Source organism: Jaculus jaculus, chromosome 1 (assembly GCF_020740685.1).
Source record: "Jaculus jaculus isolate mJacJac1 chromosome 1, mJacJac1.mat.Y.cur, whole genome shotgun sequence".
NCBI classification, from domain to species: Eukaryota; Metazoa; Chordata; class Mammalia; order Rodentia; family Dipodidae; genus Jaculus; species Jaculus jaculus.
In genome coordinates, this window is record NC_059102.1 from 11694021 (window position 1) to 11714553 (window position 20533).

The 20533-nt window shown below is 48.8% G+C and overlaps 1 protein-coding gene across 4 annotated transcripts in view; it reads right to left on the bottom strand.

Moving 5' to 3' along the window:
• Tacc2 (transforming acidic coiled-coil containing protein 2) overlaps positions 1-20533 on the bottom strand; it is a 218070-nt gene that overhangs the window by 140344 nt on the left and 57193 nt on the right. For all 4 annotated transcript variants that reach the window (XM_045153732.1, XM_045153246.1, XM_045154750.1 and 1 more), the window contains exon 5: positions 19431-19541. In XM_045153732.1, coding sequence (XP_045009667.1) covers positions 19431-19541 — 111 coding nt within the window. The remainder of the gene's footprint in view (positions 1-19430; positions 19542-20533) is intronic.

Here is a 20533-nt window from a genome sequence, read left to right on the forward strand (position 1 = left end):
TGGCCAAAGCCCAGGCCGGAACATGGCCATTTAAGCCAGGCACAAAGGTTCACACGTGGAATCCCAACACTCAATGGCTGAGGAGCATGGGGAGTTTCCAAAAGAGAACACTTCAGCTGAGTTTCAGAGAATAAATATGTGGTATGACACCAGGATGTCTCAGGTTTTTTTTTTTAATTTTTATTTATTTATTTGAGAGCGACAGAGACAGAGAAAAAGACAGATAGAGAGAGAGAGAATGGGCGCACCAGGGCTTCCAGCCTCTGCAAACGAACTCCAGACGCGTGCGCCCCCTTGTGCATCTGGCTAACGTGGGACCTGGGGAACCGAGCCTCGAACCGGGGTCCTTAGGCTTCACAGGCAAGTGCTTAACCGCTAAGCCATCTCTCCAGCCCTGTCTCAGGTTTTCAATAGTTAGGTGTTAAAGAATGTAAGGGGAGCCAGGTAAAGTGACGGATACTTGTAATCGCACTACTTGGAGGACAGAGGGTCAGGGGTTCAAGATTATCCTCTGCTACATAGCAAGTATAAGGCCAGCCTGGGCTACCTGAATGAGATTTCGTCTCAAAAAGAGAAAAATAAAAAACAGAATGTGAGGAGGAAAAAAAAAGTACAACTTATCTACCAAACCACAACTTTGCAGATATTCCTGGGACTCAAACTAAACTAAGATGAGAAGGAAGCAATTTAAATAAAGTAGATAGCAATGAAGCGGCTGTCCCTTATGATGACCACTTGGTCAAGGTATAAGTGAGTGATTAACACACTGAGCGAAGACGGGGCTGAGGACAGGCAGAGACAGAGAATGAAAGTTTAATCAAGATCAGCATCTCTCGTTTTCCCCTCCCTTCAGCCCAAATCTCTTTCTGAAAGTCCCCAATAAGGATACGGATGTCTGTGATTAGTCACTCAGCAAACATCTCCTGCTGCACAACAGTGCCGGTGCCCTGAACGTCCAGGTGCCATGCTGAGGCTGTGAGGAGAAGAGCGGACTCGCTGGTCTCCCGGAGAAGGCCGCGGACGGTGCTCCTGGCCATCAACCTCAGGTGCTACGCGACAGGCAAAGACCACAGGCCTGAGCAGTCTTTATCTCTTCACGCCCACGGACAGCCCGTGTGACCTCCTCCTGGGCAGGAAGCCGGGCCTTCCACAGTGCCCATTAAGGCAGCTGTGTGCCTGGGCGTCCACAGGGCCATCCAATGCTCATCTCCTTCCATACTTCTCCCCTAGAGGACGTGTCCCCTCCTCAGAGCCAGTGTCACCCCAAGCCCTTCTGTCCTTGATGCCTGCCTCTGAAGCCCCCTCATCCCCCACTTTTTTTCATTAAGCTAGCATCCTGGGGCTTTACCCAACAACCAAGGACGCAAACTAAAATGTTTGTGCCTAGAAGGTCATTAGATCCCTTACCCGTCACCTGTGAAGAGCACTTGTAATCCCAATGTACGTCATGGGACAGTCTGCCCTGAGCCCTACCCATTATCCATCAGGTAAAGGAAATGAAAAATGCACTGGAAGACCTTTTAAAACATGTGCTCTGTAATACTGGGTGAGCTTTGTGAACCCTTTCTAGCCAGCACTCTGCAGGGTAGCTCTACCTATTTTCTCCTTTAATTCTCACAGTAAGCCTTTGAGGTAGGCACAGTCATCACCCTTCGTTAACAGGCTTGGAGCAATGACGTTCGTTACAAAACCACCTAGACCAGGGCTATGTTTCTGCAGAACCCATACCCAGTCCACAGGGAGAAGGGCTACATCTGCGTGCCACAAGGAACCCAGGACCAGCATGCGGGTCCCGTCTTCCATAGGTGTTCAGCTCGCACAAGAGCCAGTCTACCAGTGAGCTTGGAGGATTTCTTTTTTTCTCTTTTCTCTAGAAAGATCCGCTGCTTTGGGCTTCTGTTCTAAGTCTTCACATTCCATAAAGTCCTGTCCAGCAGCAAGACACATTCCTGAACTGCCACCAGCAAAACTCGGTTGTGGGGCAGAGGGAAATATTTGTAGTCAAGATCCAAGTGTTCCAAAAATTCAGCCATTACCTCCGCCCATGCTAAGATGAAATGCCAGCCTTGAACCCAAAATACACATAGACATGTGGGAGGGCGGCTTTCCTGCCAGCTCCTCAGCGCCTTCCAGAAACCACCGAAGTGGCTGGGAGATGTTCCGTGCAGACTCAGAAAACTCGCTGCACACCCTCACACCTGCATCGCCGCGTGCGTTCAGAGCTGAGGTGCTGCGCTCAGCCCAACTCCCGAGCCAGGGCCTACGTGCTTCTATACTTGAACCTGCCCTAGTAAATTGTTGAGGTTCATATTGGACTAAATAAAAAACAGAAGTCTGGCTGTTATACTGTCTGCCTTGGCAGAAAAAAAAAAAAAAAAAAAAAAAAAAAAAAAACCTTTCTCTAGGAAACAAACAGAGGTCCAGGTGACATCAAGGCCAGGGTGGAAAGGAAGACATTGGGAGGAGCAGCAGTGGGAGGGGCTGACAGAGCTGGGACGAGAAAGGTTTCAGGTCAGTGTATATGGTGGTAATAAGTATAAGTTACGAACAAACTTCTAGAAGCCTTGTTTGATTTTCTTCTGCATTTCCTACACTAGAAGACTATTTCTGTGCAGAAGCGGCCAGGGGTAGCCACACCCAGGCTATGTGTACCCTCTATCAAATCAGAAACTGGGGACTTAGAAGGTAGGTATCAGCCTGTGTGTGTGTATGTGTGTTTGTGTGTGTATGTATGTATGTATGTGTGTATATGTATGTGTGTGTATATGTGTGTGTATGTGTGTATGTGTGTGTATGTGTGTATATATGTGTGTGTATGTGTATATGTGTGTATATGTATATGTGTGTGTATATGCGTGTGTGTGTGTGTGTCTGTGTGTGTGTGCGTGTGTGTATGTGTGCATGTGTGTGTATGTGTGTGTGTGTGTGTGTGTGTGTGTGTGTGTGCATGTGTGTGCTGGGGATTCAACCCAGAGCCCTGGGCTGGCAAGGTGAGCACGCACTCTACCACTGAGCTATGTCACCAACTCTTGGCTTCAGAATTTGAAAAAATAATTAATGTATTTGGTGTAGGAATGGGATGCATATGTGTGGCGTGAAGGTGTGGAGGTCAGAGGACAATTTTCAGGTCAGTCGTGGCAGGCTCTCATTGTTCACCGCAACTTTTTTGAGCTTCTAGGAAATTCTCCTGTCTGCACCTCCCTGCTCCCATAGGGGCACAGAGAATACAGAAGCCCACCACAACTTCTGGCTTCTTACTTGGAGTCTGAGATTCTAAACTCAGGTACTTGGAATTGCACAGCAAGCACCCGAGCCACTGAGTCATCTCCTCAGTCCCTCTGCATTTTATTTATTTTTGATTTTAGAGAGAGCACACACATGAGAGAGAGAGAGAGAGAGAGAGAGAGAGAATTGGTGCACCAGGGCCTCAGCCACTGCACTTGAACTCCAGACCCTTGTGCCACCTAGTGGACATGTGTGACCTTGCGCTTGCCTCATCTTTGTGTGTCTAGTTTATGTGGGATCTGGAGAGTCAAACGTGGGTCTTAGGCTTCGCCGGCAAGCACCTGACCATTAAGCCATCTCTGCATTTTTTGTTTGTTTGCTTATTTCTTTGTTTTCCCCCACCTGCATTTTTTAAAGCTCCCAGGAAGACATCAGGATACAACAATGATGGAGATTGTGCTCCAGACCATTGCTACTCAAGGGGTGGCCCATACACCTGGAAGTGCTTCTCAAACTCGTGGAGAGTCACGAAGTACCTTGTTAAAATATGGATCCCCACTTAGCAGGCCTAAGGTACCACCTGAGACTCTGAATTTCTGCACGCTCTCCGGTCATGTTCAAAAAAGCCACACCTTGAGCACCCAGGCCCTGAGCTGTGGCTCATCGGGGAGCAATTTTGTCCTCTCAGAGATGGTATCTGGAAACATTTTGACTATCACAATTTAGGGGAGTTTGTACTGACATCTAATGCTGCTATGCATCCTTCTGTGCCCAAAGCAGCACTTCACAACAGTTATGCAGCCCAAACTGCCAGTGGTGGTGAGGAGTCCTGCCCAGAACACCCAGCATAGACCCTTCGTAAAGCAGGCCCATAGCTCAAGTGACTGAATAAGTGAACGAATGATTCATAACTCTAACCTGTACACTGCAATGTTTGTTGAACTAGCCTGGACAATGGGTTCTTAGTTCTCTTTTTGAAGGATGTTCCAAGTAGACACACCCTCTATCTTGTGAACTGAAGTTCCCAGGAAAAAAAAAAAAAAAAAGCCTGCACCTGTGTTCAACATCCTACAAGGCTAATTAACTGATTACAAGTACTGTGATTGTGGGAAGCTGGAATGTTACGGGCTGAGAGCCACATTATCATGGACTACTTTTAGTCCCCATAATAAACACTGATTGCCCACCTCTGTGTTTGACCTAGCATCTTTATGACTATAGGGTGAAACCCTTTGGGGAAGGTACAAATAGACCAAAATTTCCACCGACCTGGAGGCTAAGGATGTCATCAGCCTGCACCAGAACCCTGTAGAGCAAAGACTCCCCACTTCACTGTAACCTGCCCACCCGATGCTTCTACCAATGTATTTGAAAAATGCCTTGATTTATAACTTTCTTTTTTCTGTTACTATAAAAACTTCACGGGCTGGAAAGATGGCTTAGCAGTTAAGTGATTGCCTGTGAAGCCTAAGGACCTCAGTTCGAGGCTCGGTTTCCCAGGACCCAAGTAAACCAGATGCACAAGGTGGTGCATGCATCTGGAGTTCCTTTGCAGTGGCTGGAGGCCCTGGCATGCCCCTTCTCTCTCTCTCTATCTGCCTCTTTCTCTCTCTGTCTGTCTGTCACTCTCAAATGAATAAACAAAAATAAGAAAAAATTTTTTAAACCTTCATGAAGCAGGTATCCTACTGGAACATGATATTTGGGGTAACCTAAAATCTGTGTTCCTGAGCCATGGTCACTTATATTTGGCTCCAGAATAAACTGTCTCTTATTCCCGTTGTTTTTTATGTGGACAATATGTTGGCTAGGGCATAGGTATTCAATAAGTATCTGTGGGGGGCACTGTTTGTGACTCATTGTGCTACTGAAAAAAAAAAAAATCAGACACGTCCTGCTCAACCAGCCCTGAGCAAGGCTTTCTCAGGCACCATGTCTGCTCAAAGGCTGGCACTCATTTATAGATGAAGAAACCAGAGCCTCACGAGGTTTGGTAATAATTATTGCCCTACAGTGAATAAGTGACAGATCTGAACCCAAATCTGCCCAGCTCATAACGTCCAAGCTCTTCTGCAGGGAATGGAATCCCATTCAGCAAACTGGAGCACAGCTGGAGTCAGGCTACAGAAAGGGCTCTGGCTATGCCAGCAAGGAGTGAGGGGACTCCTGGGTGGCTGACATGGTCAGGCTTCATAGCCACCTCGTTTGTCAAGAATCACTGTCTTGGGGCTGGAGAGATGGCTTGGTGGTTATGGCATTTGCCTGCAAAGCCAAAGGACCCAGGTTCGATTCCCCAGGACCCACGTTAGCCAAATGCACAAGGGGGCGCATGCGCCTGGAGTTCGTTTACAGTGGCTGAAGGCCCTGGCATGCCCATTCTCTCTCTGCCTCTTTCTCTGTATCAAATAAATAAATAAAATATATTTAAAAAGAAAAGAATCACTGTCTTTCTGGGCATGGTGGTATACTCCTTTAATCTCAGCACTCTGGAGACAGAGATAGGAGGATCCCTGTTAGTTCAAGGCCATCCTGAGACTTCATAGTGAATTCCAGGTCAGCCTGGTTTAGAGCAAGACCCTATTTAGAAAAAAAAAAATCACTCTCTATAGACGCAGGGCCCGGAGTAGGGGGAGGAACAGGGCAGGCAGAGGCTCTGGCCAGCATCTCTGAGCCCCGCTGGAGCTCAGTGGGCAACCTCCCTCCTCCCCCGGGCATCTTTTGCATTTTGCAAAAGGAGTTCATGAAGCAAAGATTGCCCTCCTTGTGGGCCACTTCTTTGCTGTATTTAAAATATGCAGTCCTCTTCACTGAAGAGAAAACATGAAACTAATAGGTGTAAACACCGACTCCACAGGGAACCTAGCGGTTTCTAACAGATAAACTTCTCGTCTCAGGCGAAACCCCACAAAGGCCTTTGAGAAAGAGCGTGTGATGTGCTATCTCTGCCGGATTCACGGCGCGACTGCCTGCGGAGAAACCCGAGCCCTCCGAGGGCTGCCCCCTGAGCCGGCTGCGCAGACGCGCGGCCCGGGAGGCCCGGCTCGGGTTTCTGCAGATCGGTCCACCGGTGGATGCCGAGCAGCCACTCCGCCCTGTCAGCGTCCCCGCACCCTCCACATGGCTGGAAATCCGAGGGGCTGAGAGTGGTGTGGGCCCGCCCATCTCCAGACACAGCCTGGCTTGGTGTGGTGGTTGGATTCAGGGGTCCCCCATAAACTCAGGTGCTCTGAATGCCAGGTTCCCAGCTGATGGAGATTCGGGAATTAATGCCTCCTGGAGGGAGTGTATTGTTGGGGTGGGCTTATGGGTATTAAAGCCAGTTTCCCCATGCCAGTGTTTGGCACACTCTCCTGTTGCTATTTTCCACCTTATATTGGCCAGGGGGTGATGTCCACCCTCTGCTCATGCCATCGTTTTCCCCTGCCATCGTGGAGCTTCCCCTCGAGCCTGTAAGCCAAAATAAACCTCTTTTTCCCAGAAGCTGCTCTTGCTTGGTTGGGTGATTTCTAAAATTTTTTTTTTTTAATTTATTTGAGAGCGACAGACACAGAGAGAAAGACAGATAGAGGGAGAGAGAGAGAATGGGCGCGCCAGGGCTTCCAGCCTCTGCAAACGAACTCCAGACGCGTGTGCCCCCTTGTGCATCTGGCTAACGTGGGACCTGGGGAACCGAGCCTCGAACCGGGGTCCTTAGGCTTCACAGGCAAGCGCTTAACCGCTAAGCCATCTCTCCAGCCCGGTTGGGTGATTTCTACCAGCAATGTGAACCGGACTGCAACACTTGGTTAGCAAAAAACAACCGGTAAAAGCAGCTTCCTAGGACACACCTTGAGACTCCCTTGGGTAAACGACCTCCACAGAACCATGGAGCGCCTCAGCTCCCATGGCCCACCCTGGGGTGCTCCCTGAACTGTGTCCAGTGTGAGTTGGACCAGCGGTGCCCTGAGAGGCTGAGTGGCCTTTGAGAGGTCACACACCTGCTCCGGGGTGTGGATCTCTTGCATGCACAATGAGGAGATTGAGGGCTCCAAAGATCCTTCTGGCTTTGCCATGAACAGCAGAGCCAGGCACGAGGGGGCTCCCTGTGCAAAGGGCAGCATCCCTGTGGCGCAGAGGGACATGCTAGAGAAGCCCCTCTCAGACCTCCTTCATAGGGGCCCACAAAGGCAGTCTGGCCTGGAGCTGAGGTCTCAAAGCCGGGCTTGGCACTCCCATGCTCTCACCAGTTCTGCCCCTTTGTGTTTAATGTCCCCTGCTTGGTCACCTGAAAGGAAGGGTCTCCTCCAGAGATTAGTACCATGGCATCCAGCAGGGCCAGACACCTTTCCGCCCCCCTCTCTCTATGAGGTTAGGGGCATGCTGGCAGCTCTGAATGTCATGCCATGATTGTCGCAGCAGTTTGTCCCAGAAGACAAACTCGACGCTTGCTTCCTGCTGAGGCACCCGGGCTCACCCACACAGCGTGCGCCCGCTCCCACTAATGTTAGCTTGCAGCCACTCTGGGCAAGAGGTTAACCCCAAAGCCCTGGTTTCCACCAAGAAGAGAATGCGTTCCCCATGAGTGCAGAGGGTTTGACCTTGCCTCCAATACAACATTGCAACACTGAGGCCACCCCTGTCTGGAGGCTGCGGCTGGGGGGCGGGGGAGGGACACCGGAGGGTGCTGGCACATTCCAAAGAAGCCAGAGCAAACGCATATGAACATCAACACGTTTCCATCAGCCACCGTGTAAACAGTCTTTATCACTCGTGTACATTAACAGTAGCATTATCACCATCCAAAATAATGACGCTGGAAAAGTAACAATGACATTAAAAACAACTCAAGCATTTATGTGCTTACAGTAGGCCACAGAGGGAAACTGGTAAATTTATAATTTTTTTTGTTTGTTTGGTTTTTCTTTTTTTCAAGATAGGGCCTCACTCTGGTCCAGGCTGACCTGGAACGAACTATGTACTCTCAGGGTGGCCTTGAACTCACGGCGATCCTCCTACCTCTGCCTCCCAAGTGCTGGGATTAAAGGCTAAATATATAATTTTTAATTTACAGGGAGAGAGAGAGAGAATGGGTGAACACCAGGACTTTCTTGCCACTGCAAATGAACTCCAGATGCATGGACCATTAATTGCACCTGTACAGGGGGAACTGAACCAGGGCCATTAGGCTTTGCATGCAAGGGCCTTTAACTGCTGAGTCATCTCTCCAGACCACACTTTGATTTTGACTTTTTTGTAATCTCCCCAGTAACTCACTGAGGCCACCCTAGCATTACACACATTGTTTTAAATTTATTTATTTATTTGAAAAAGTGAGAGAGAGGCAGAGAGAGAGGATATGAATGGGTGTGCCAGGGCCTCCAGCCACTGCAAACGAACTCCAGACGCATGCACCCCTTGTGCATTTGTCTTACGTGGGTCCTCGGGAATTGAACCGAGGTCCTTTGGCTTTGCAGGCAAATGCCTTAACCACTAAGCCATCTCTCCAGCCCCACACACATTGTTTTAGACAAGGACATAGGCCTTGAGAACTTGTTCAAGGTTGAAAAGGCTAATGACTGAGCCAGAAGTCTGGTCTGACCTCATTTTCCAGGACAGGAACCCCCAAATTCCCCTGATAGCTTATTGTGTTTTATTATTTAGTAGAACCTTAGGGAGTCACGCAGGCTATCAGGTGCTGGGTAACTGAGATCCAGTCCCTGAAAGTCTAATGTTTCTCACACACTCAAAACTAAGAGTAGCCAGAGGCCACTCTATCCATGTGATGATGACTAGACTAAAAACTGAGGACCCCGACTTTCCACCCCACATGGGACAGTCACTGAGGCCCAGGCAGGCGGAGGAGGCGCTGCCCTTTATAGGGTTGCAGACAGACACCCAGGAATGCCTTACTCCACAGGAGCGTCCTCAGGCCTGAGCTGGGCATCAACAAGCCATGTATATTACTTGTCTATGGCATGCTAACTTGCCTGTGCACCAGACCATGTACCCCACAGTTCTTCCCAGTGGAGGGCACACCCTGAATACCCATCTCAGGGTTCCCGAATGGGAGAGAGCCTGGCTTCCCTTTCTCAGCACCCCCCCTGGGTGCCCTCTCACTGGGCAACCAGCTGTGGAGATGCAGGCTAGGGTCCTGGTCCATGAAGTGTCCAGGAGCTGATGGCCAGTTACAGGTCACTGGGAGCTGACATTGGGCAGTGTGTTTTGAATTCTGCCTTACCTACACCCCACTTCAACTTTCCTCCCTCCCCAGAAGACAGCAGCAGCCCCATTCACCTGCAAAATGTTGAGGCTTGGTGCATTCCTTTTTTTTTTTTTTTTTTTTTTTGGTTTTTCAAGGTAGAGTCTCACTCTAGCCCAGGCTAACTTGGAATTCACTGTGTAGTCTCAGGGTAGCCTCAAACTAATGGTGATCCACGTACCTCTGCCTCCCCAGTGCTGGGATTAAAGGTGTGTGCCACCACACCTGGAATTCTTTTTTTTTTTTTTTGGTGCATTCCTGTCACTACCCAACATGTCTCTGAGAGTGGGGACTGGGGTCCAACTTCTTTCATCCTCCCTGCTCGCTTAAAGCACAGCTCTGGCCCACTCTCCTTTCCCAACAGGACACCTGGCCTGAGAACTCAGTGCTGACCCAAGCCACCGCACACCACGGTCCCCTCAGGCTCACTCTGCCACTTGCAGGGGATAGCTGCCCTGCACCCCTGATAGTTTACTCCCAACCCCCCTTCCTGCTGGCCTTGCAGAAGGGAAGCTGTTCAGGAAACCAGTCATCAGACCAAATGCACTGCCTTCGCTGCAAACAGACACACACATTTGCAGTGTGTCTGAATGAGCACACTGCTCAGATGTTTAACACCAGACAACTTACGGACATTAAGAAAGAAGAGAAGACAGCTGGAGAGATGGTTTAGTGGTTAAAGGTGCTTGCTTGCAAAGCCTGATGGCTTGGGCTCCATTCCCTAGTGCCCACATAAAATCAAATGCACAAAGTGGCATGGGCATCTGGAGTTCATTTACAGTGACAAGGGGCCCTAGTGCATTGCTCTCTCTCTCTCTCTCTCTCTCTCTCTCTCTCTCTCTCTCCTTTCAAACAAATATATATATATATATTGGTTTTTCGAGGTAGGGTCTCACTCTAGCCTAGGCTGACCTGGAATTCACTATGGAGTCTCAAGGTGGCCTCGAACTCATGGCAATCCTCCTACCCCTGCCTCTCGAGTGCTGGGATTAAAGGCCTACGCCACCACGCCCAGCACAAATAATTTTTTTAAAGTTAGGGTGAACATACTGTGATCTGGGGATACGTCACATCGCACTCAAAGTCCTTTTCTCACCCTGTCAGTTCTTTAGGACTAGAACAGCATTTCTGTCTGTTCTGGTTCCCTCTCTGGCCAGTGAGAGACATGATCGTATCTACAACCACTGGGGGATGTGTAGGAGGGAAGGGTTCCTCCTCAGTGCTACTGTTCGGAGCCAGCCGGTTGGGTGACCTGGGGACCCCTTAGAACAAGAGTGCAGGGACAGACAGGCAGGGACAGACAGACAGGTCCGCAGGCCTAAGCATGGCATCGGTAGGCAAAGCCAAGGTCTTGGTGGGCCCAGCATACCTCCTGGTACAGAGTAGAAGGACCCTTCCTGCTAGCCTACATTCCTGGGCAGTAGTGCGCCACAAATACACTCCAGATTCCACTCTAGAGACACAAGCATCGCAGGCAGGATGTGGCTTAGGACTAGCATGTGTGAGCAGACCCTGACTCCCCCCTGGTGGGACCCGGAGGCTGGCAGGGGGGCAAGGGTGAAGAACCTCACACCTGAGCACCAGTGGGCATGTGAGAAGCTTCCAGACATTCACCTGAAGAAACCAGGCTGGCTCTGATGGCGAAGGTTAATCTCCTCTCCAGATGTGAAGAAAGAAAACCTGGATCCCATAGGGGCTGCCCCAAACAGAAGCCTCCAGGCCTATGGGGCTATTTCAATACCAATTTCTTTTTGTTTTCTTGTATGAGTATGTGTGGTGTGCAAATATGCGTGTATGCCTGTTTGTATATGTGTGTGCTGGTGCACACGTACATGTGTGTGCTTGTGTGTGGAGGCCAGAGGTAGAGAGTAGCTGTCTTTCTCAATTACTCTGCACTTTTGTTCTTTGAGGCATGGTCTCTCGCTCCCTGATTTGGCTAGACTTGCTAGCCAGTGAGCCCCAAGAATCCCTTGTCTTCTCCCCACCAGTGCTGGGGGTACAGACATGTGCAACAAGGCCCGCGCTTTCCACAGGCTGGGGGTCTTCAGTCAGGTCCTCATTTGCAGTGGAAAACACTTGGCTCACCGAGCAAACTCCCAACCCTTCATGCCGATTTCATCTAGCTAAAATTAGGCCAAGCTAGCAATTCAGGTCCTCGCTGACAGTAGGTTCATTTCAAGTGCTCAAAAGCCACCCAAAGCTGGTGGTTGTCATATGGGTAGTGGAGATCTAGAACATTCCAGCACAGCAAAGCTTCAGTGGACACAATGATCCAGATTATCTCCTCCCCTAGAGCTTACATGGCTGGTGGGTTCATGGTCAGGGTTCTAAACATGGCCTTGGGGTCCAAAGAGATTTTCAAGAGAGCAGTTCTAGTCCCAGCTCTCTGACCAGGTTATCTATCAGAGCCGCAATTTCCAATCTGTGAGACAGGGACACACAGAACCTCCCTAGGCATTGAGATGGAAATGAGACAGTGTTGGGAATGAAAGGACTTCTGTCCCAGGTGATAAAGAAGGGCAAGAACACTTAGTGGAGTATCACGACAAATAGGTTTATCGGGAGTGTCAACAGCCCCTGAGGACACAGAGCTTGTCCCTGACATAGAACTTGAGCTCTGCCATAGCCAGGGCTAACCTTATCCACCATGCTAGACCTTGGGTGAGTGCTTTCGAAGCAGTGTTTGGGTGCCCAGTGTGCAGGGGAAGCAGGACCAGAGATCCAGAGGCCAGTTCTAGCTCTGTTAGCTTCCTAGTCCCTCCTTCATCCCAGGCCTCAGTTTCTCCTTGTGCAAAGTAGAACCTGACAAGAATGCACCCAGGTCTTCTTTTGGCTCCAGCCAGGTCCACCGTAAATGAGTTCCCAAACCTTACTGTTCAGTCAAGCTGGAGTCCAGGTCTGAGCAGCAGCGTCCTCTGGTAAACTGTAATGAGGGGCCGCAGGAAGAGGAGCTGGGTCAGCCTGGCCACATGCAATTTGGAAAATGACCACCTTGCCCTATGACGGAGCCCTGGCTTTGCCAGGGGAGCAGCTGCCATCCTCACACTGGGTCCAGGTGCAGCATGGGCAGTGGACCCGGCCGAGGGGCTGCAAACTGGGAAGAGCTGGAAGGCAGGATGCCAGTGTCCTCACCCCGGCCCCTTCAGGCAGAGGCCAGGAGACTGGACACCTCATAAAGAGACTTGGCGCATTTCCAAATGACAGGTTCTCCTTGTAGGGAATCGGTTTCAGCTGTGAAACACAAATGCTTGAGAACTTAAAGGCCAAGAGTCAGGGGCCCCTTTGACTTTTAGCTAGGAGCTTTCACAGTGGCTGAGGTGTTCCTAATAACACCGCATCTCCCTGTCTATCCTAAGTACATTGGCTCTGCGACCTTGTTCCATGCATGAGCAAGCAGGGCGAGGAGAGGCAGGATGACTGGAAATGGACTCAGCACCCACTCTTGCGACACCCCCCTATCTCTGCAGGTGAATAATAGTTACCATTCTTATCACGTTCCCACCACAAAGCAGGCCTTATCTGGAAGCCTCTGGAAACATTCCAGGAGTATCGGGACAACCAGCTCTGGGGAGGTGTCATTTTTACAGTCCAATCGTATAGCTATGGAAATAAAGGATTTCAAAAGGCAGCTGCTCCCTCAACACAGCCAGCCCAAGGAGGCACAGTGGGTCTATCTCCCTGCCAGTCATGAAGACCATTGCCATAAAATCAAAACCAGAAGGCTCTTGGGGGTCGCTGTTGCCCTGGCTCTATCTGGTGAGAGGACCGTGTTGGAAGACTGTCTTGTTCCTTCATTTACACAGCTGGAGTTGTCCTCTAACATTATCCTTAAACTTGAGGGCTTGGTGTCATAGCTGGTAATTTTAGAAGGGTAAAGAGAGAAGGAAGGAACAGAGACTGAGTGGGAAGATGATGTGGGAGGAAGGAAGGGAGAGGAAATGCTTCTATATAACTTTTGGGCCCTTCTAGGTCTTCCTTGGAGAGCAGCCAACTGTCTTCTCTGTTCTTGCTCAACATTTCAACCCAATTGCCCTTCACGATTAGCCTGGTCCATACAAAGACCTTAAACATCTGGGAACAATTGGATTCTCTTAAGTGCGCACACAGTTGAAAATGATGCCTTGCCAACCATGTCCCCACGTGGAAATGAAGGCACTTCCCCTTTAAATAATATCCAGCAAATACAAGTATAGCGATGCCCAAGATTGATCCAGAACCACCCATCTGAACATTTGTGATATGCTAGATTCTATGGGGCTAGAGAGATGGCTCAGTGGTTAAGGTGCTTGTCTGCATAGCTTAAGGACATGTGTTTGATTTTCCAGAACATGTAAAGCCTGATGTGCAAGGTGGTACATGCTTCTGGAGTTCATTTACATTGGCTAGAGGCCATGGTGTGCCCATTCTCTCCCTCCTTCTCTCTCTCTCTCTCTCTCTCTCTACATATATATATGTGTGTGTGTGTGTGTGTGTGTGTGTGTGTATGTCTCTTTCTGTCAAATAAATAAATAAAATATTGTCTAAATGCCAGGTTCTAGATACGACACCAACACGGAAGCTGGTCTGTAGCAGTGAGATCAAATTAAGTCCCTTCGGCACAAAGCCAGGCCATCTCTCTGCTGCAGGCTCCTCTCCCAGGAGGACCACACAGTGTACAGAGATGCACTGCCAACACTGGGCACCTGTTTCTCAGGTGTGTGACCATCAGCCATCCACTGCACATCACCAACACTGCCAGCAGAGCTGAGAAAGTTAACCCAAGATATATTTAACACATGTGCATCTACATGGGCATGAGACTGGGTTATCAAGCTATCCTGTCCCCAAGAGAATGAACAAGACAGGTCTGAAATTGAAGATGATGGCGGTCATCGGCTGGAATCCAACTCAAAAGATCTCCACAGTTCAAAAAGTTCTATAGGCGCAACCCACCTGACTGCTAGCAAGGGAGTTGAAACTTTAGGGCTGATTTGCTTTGCAACTTAAAACATTGTTATTATTTTTGGTGTTTTGAGATAGTGTCCCACTCCATTGCAGGCACTTTTTTTTTTTTGATGTAGGGTTTTGCTCTAGCCCAGGCTGACCTGGAACTATGTAGCCTCAGGCTGGCCTGGAACTCATGGCAATCCTACTACCTCTGCCTCCCAAGTGCTGGGATTAAAGATGTGCGCCACCACGCCCGGCTTAAGACATTATTTTGATGTTAAAATGCAATACGATGGGGTACTCAAAGAAAACTATACACAACATCACAGTAAAACATAATCTCCAAGAAATGTTAACTTGTATCAGGTATATCACAGGAATCACCTCCCCACTGGAGAGAGAGATGCATGGTCTCTGAGCTCACCACACCAGGAAAGCCCATGACAAAACCACAGGAGTCAGACACCCACCCAGCCTCAGAGTGTGCGGGCGTGACTCCTGGAGCGAGGATCTCCTTTAACCCTCACAGCAGTCCAGTGGCCATTGCCATTCTACAGATGGGCAAACTGAGGTCAGGCATGCAACCCGTGAGGAGCAGAGCAAGGGTCTGAACCCAGACTTTTGACCTTGAGCTTCATCACACCCCGGCTCCTGCCAGCATCTGCCCAGCCTCCCTGACCACGGCTCTGTGACCTTCACACACCACAGCCATGCACCCTCTGGCTTTGGCAAGCGTTTCTCTGAGACCTTCTCAGGGCCTCACACAAAGCTCCCTTATGGTGAATGGGTTCTCAGGAAGAAGTGCTCAGACTCCCCTCTCGGGGATAGGGTTCTCCTCATCTGTGGTAAACTGGGGGAGGGGGGGATGGACTTGCCGGCAAGAGACAGGGGCCTTTAGGATGGCACAGCCCTCACCAATTGTGAAAACTGTTTCATCTCCATGTCTATAGCATCCAATATGGCAGCCACTGGCCACATTTGGCTACTGAGTGTTGACTGTGGCAGGTTACAATTCAGATGTGTGGCAAGTATAACATGCATGTCATATTTTTAAAGGCTTGCTATAGAATGACAAGATCACACCATATCACCTTAATAAATGTTAAATCAATCTCATCTTGAAATGATACTATATTTACATGTTCACTTTAATAAAACAAGCATTGAGGTCAGTTTTCTATGCATCTGTTTAGTTTCTTTTTTAACATGGTTATTAAAAAATTTAAGATGATTTTTGTGGCTATATCACATTCCTATTGGGCAGAGCTGGCCTGTATTTTTATTTTTATTTTTATTTTTTGAGGTAGGGTCTCGCTCTAGCCCAGGCTGACCTGGAATTCACTATGTAGTCTCAGGGTAGCCTCGAACTCATGTCGATCCTCCTACCTCTGCCTCCCAGGTGCTGGGTTTAAAGGCATGTGCCACCACACCCAGCTTGGCCTGTATCTTTACAGAGAACTTTGGCCCCTCAGCCCAAGATTTAATCCTGTGACCTATTTGCTCAGATGTTATTTTCCCTGTCATACTCAAGAGGGAGGTGCCAAAGGTCACTTGGCAAGCTTGGGGAGACTCCATGAAAATGCCTTCCAGATGGCTTCAGACCGTAGTAGACTGGGGTGCAAGACTATTTTCCCAAAGCCCCAAGAATAAGAAGGCTAACTCTATTCCCCCAAAGACCAGGAAAAATGAATTTTTTTCAGCCAACTTATCTACATGGAATACATGTCACTTGTGCAAAAGCCATATATATGTATAATTTTTTTAAATTTGGGGAGTGACAGTAAAATGCCAAAAAAAATGAATTTAATTTCAATAACATGTTTTGACCCAACAGAATAAAAATACTATCGTTTCACAGGTAAGTAATATACAGGTGATTAGTGATGTTTTTCAATTCTCTCGTGTGTGCGTCTGTGCGGGTGCATGCATGCCACAGCAGTCTGGTGCAGGCCAGAGGGCAATCTTGAGTTTCGGTCTTTGCCCTCCACCTTCTTTGAGACGGGGTGTTGTGTATTGTTTCACCGCTGTGAATGCCAGAGCCGGCCCTGGCTTCGTGGCTGCTGGTGCACTGATGTGGATGGCTTTAGGTGGCTTCTGAGATCTGAACTCTGGTTGTTGGGCTTTTAACCACTGAGCCATCTCACCAGCCCTCACGCTCTTCCCTTTCCACACGTGGTGTGTGTCTTACCCCTGCCTCCCCTGCTTCCCCACTCATGAAAGCTGGCCAGCAGCTTCCGTATTACAGACAGGGGCTTCCAGAGTGTGTAAAAGTCTCACCAGGAGCAAAGGGAACAGAAACACAGCCAGAACCTCACTGCATCATGGGGAGGACCGTGGTGGTCATCCAATGCTGACCAGTGAGACTTAAGTCTGTAAAGAGTCGTGATGGGAGCTGGGCGTGGTGGAGCATGCCTTTAATCCCAGCACTCGGGAGGCAGAGGTAGGAGGATTGCTGTGAGTTCGAGGCCAGCTTGATACTACATAGTGAATTCCAGGTCAGCCTGGACTAGAGCAAAACCCTATGTCAAAAAAAAAAAAAGTGCTGGGTTTGGTGGCACACGCCTTTAATCCCAGCACTCAGGAGGCAGAGGATTGCTGTGAGTTCGAGGCCAGCCTCAGACTACATAGTGGATTCCAGGTCAGCCTGGGCTAGAGTGAGACCCTACCTTAGAACCCCCCCCAAAGAAAGAGTCTTGATAGGGGAGGTGACTATAAATATTGAGGCTGGATTAGCAGTAGTAAAATTATAATAAAATTCTCATGGAAAATGTTAATAAAAATTGTGAAAAGATAAAAAAAATTCATACTAGATAAAAAATAAAATAAAATAAATTTGTCTTGGAAAAAAATTATAATTCTAAGTAACATTAATATTAGAGGTGGTGTGATTGTGGATTTTGTGTCTTTTTCTTGATTCTTTCATATACCTTACAAATTACATTTTCTAACACAAATACAGAAATTATTTAAAATGTAAAGTGATAAAAACAATGAGCCAGGGCGTATTTATGGAGCTACTCCGTGTCTGGCCCTGAGCTTCCCCAAGAAGATGCTCAAATACGAACAGATGTCGAGAAAGAATGTACCAGAACATTCCCTGGGGGGAGGTGCTGAGGAGGTTTCCCTGGCTACCCATATAGATAGTTTTTCCTATACCTTAAGTGGGAACGTAAAAGACACAGACCAGCCAGGGCTGCAGGCAGCTAAGTCAGGGCAGAGATTGGCATGAAATGTAGCTCCGCTCAAATCTGTCTGGGCAGCACAGGCTGCCCTGCCCTGGCCCAGGCTCCCGAGAGTTGCTGCGTGGGGCAGCGAGAGGCAGCTGGGAGCCAGGGAAGTGTTGAGACTCGAAAAACAGGTGACCATGCATTCTTTCAGCATGCGCAAAATATGAATCAAATGATTTACAAAACATCTGCAGCTGTTGGTAGGAAACGCAGGTACTAGTTTAGAGTCTGACCCTGCCCTACGCCTGGTCATGTGCATACACACGCATGAACACCTCAAGAGCTAAAGGTCGAGGGACACTGCAAATCTCACTCGAGGCTGGCGTCTGCACACTCTCAATATCCCCAAAGGGATAAGCTTTAACAGCAGCTTCCGCAGGGCCACAGGTGGTCCTGCACTTAGGAGAGAGCACGCTGGCCTCCTGCCTGGGCCTGGCGACAGGGTTACAGCTGCCACCCACTCTCCTGATCGGCAGATCTCTGCTGAGATGGCCACTCCTGCTTCAAAGATTAGAGCGGTACAGACCCACTGACCTCAGAAAGGCAATAGGTAGTGGGTGTCAAAGAGATGCTGAGGGTGGGCTGGAGAGATGGCTTAGCGGTTAAGTGCTTGCCTGTGAAGCCTAAGGACCCCGGTTCGAGGCTCAGTTCCCCAGGTCCCACGTTAGCCAGATGCACAAGGGGGCGCACGTGTCTGGAGTTCCTTTGCAGTGGCTGGAGGCCCTGGCACACCCATTCTCTCTCTCTCTGCCTCTTTCTCTCTCTGTCTGTCACTTTCAAATAAATAAATAAATAATTTTTTTAAAAAAGAATGAAACTGATTATAGTCATAACTATACAGCTCCAAGTAAAAGCCACCATGATTGTGGTGTGTGTGTGTGTATGTGTGTGTGTGTGTGTGTGTGTGTGTTCACACGTGCACATACTAGGGACTGAAGTGGGTTCTCATGAATATGAGGGCCAAGCATTTTGCCGCCGAGTTACACTCCCCGGCCTGAGTGGTACACTTAAGTGAATGAATTATATGGTATGTGAATTGCATCTCAGCAATGTTTTGTTTATTCAAAGCTCAAGCAATCCAGTCCTTTTTGCCACAGCAGTGCTTTCGATGTTCTCAGGCATCACTTTACCTGCAAATGGGATTGGAATGGTTTCTGCTCCCCCTACTTTGAGACAAGGTCATGGAAGTAGCCCAGACTCAAAATCATAACCCCCACCCCGCACCTCAGACTCTTGATGCTGGGACTATAGGTGTGTTCTACCACCCCTGGCTGCCTCCCTTATAGAAGGATTTACATGTGGAGATGACTCTCAACCAGGTCTGATGTTGCATGCCTCTAATCACAACACTTAGGAAGTAGAGTTCAAGGCCACCTTCAGCTACATAGAGAGTTCAAGGCCAGCCAGGGTAACATAAGACCATGTCTCAAAAACAGACAGACAGGGCTAGAGAGATGGCTTAGTGGTTAAGTGCTTGTCTGTGAAGCCTAAGGACCCCGGTTCAAGGCTCAATTCCCCAGGACCCACATTAGCTAGATGCACAAGGGGGCGCACGCATCTGGAATTCGTTTGCAGTGGCTGGAGGCCCTGATGCACCCATTCTTTCTCTCTCTCTCTCTCTCTCTCTCTCTCTCTCTCTCTCTGCCTCTTTCTCTCTCTGTCACTCTCAAATAAATAAATAAAAATGGACAAAAAAATTAAAAACAAAAAAAACACAAACAGACAGTACTCTTTTTTTGTAAAACATCCTGTGTATCTGTGTCAAAGGAAGGCACACACCACGGTCTCCTAAAGCCTGGTAGAGTGTCACTGACCTTTCCGGGCCTCCTGCAACTCTGGCCTCATCTGAAGTGACTCTTTGAACATCCTCCTCAGGAACTGAAGGCGCGGTGGTGGCTGGGCCAGGCCCAAGGCTCTTTCTGGAACTAGGAAAGAAAGCAATTGCTAGGATAAGATATACGGGGCTGGAGAGATGGCTTAGCAGTTAAGGCGCTTGCCTGTGAAGCCTAAGAACTCATGTTCAAATCTCCAGGTCCCACATAGCCAGATACACAGGGACACAAGTGTACAATGTCGCACAAGGTAGCGCACACGTCTGGAGTTCATTTGCAGCGGCTGAAGACCCTGGTACACCCATCATCTCTCTCTCTCTCTCCCTCTCTGCTTCTTTTTCTCTCTCAAATAAAAATAAGTAAATAAAGCTAGGCATGGTTGTGCACACCTTTAATCCCAGCACTCAGGAGGCAGAGGTAGGAGAATCGCTGTAAATTCAAGGCCACCCTGAGACTACATAGTTAATTCCAGGACAGCCTGAGATAGAGTGAAACCCTACCTCGAAAAACCAAAACAAAAATAAATAAATAAGATATATGGAGAGGGGGCATTTCTCCCAAGGTCCTGTTGGAAAAATACATTTTCCAGCCGGGCGTGGTGGCGCATGCCTTTAATCCCAGCACTCGGGGGGCAGAGGTAGGAGGCTCGCTGTGAATTCGAGGCCACCCTGAGACTCCATAGTGAATTCCAGGTCAGCCTGGGCTAGAGTGAGACCCTACATCGAAAAACAAAAACAAAACAAAACAAAAAAAGCAAAGAAGAGTACATTTTCCAACGAAAGCTGTAAGTGGACACTATACCAAAATCCCTGGAGGAATGGGCTGGGGGAGAGGGGACAGATTCAGGCAGCCAATCGCTTGGACCTGCTTTGAATCATTGCAGGCCTCTGTGCTTAAGCAATTCCAGATTCAAAATCAGCGATATCTATACTCCAGCAACATGACTAGCTGCAACCTATCACCCGCCCAGTCATGCAGCCAGCCAGTAAACACTTCACGCTTCTCCACCGGCCGAGTGAGATGAATTAAAGAGCACAAGGGGAGGAACAGGCAGGCCGAGCAAACAGCTCCTCTAACCACCAGCC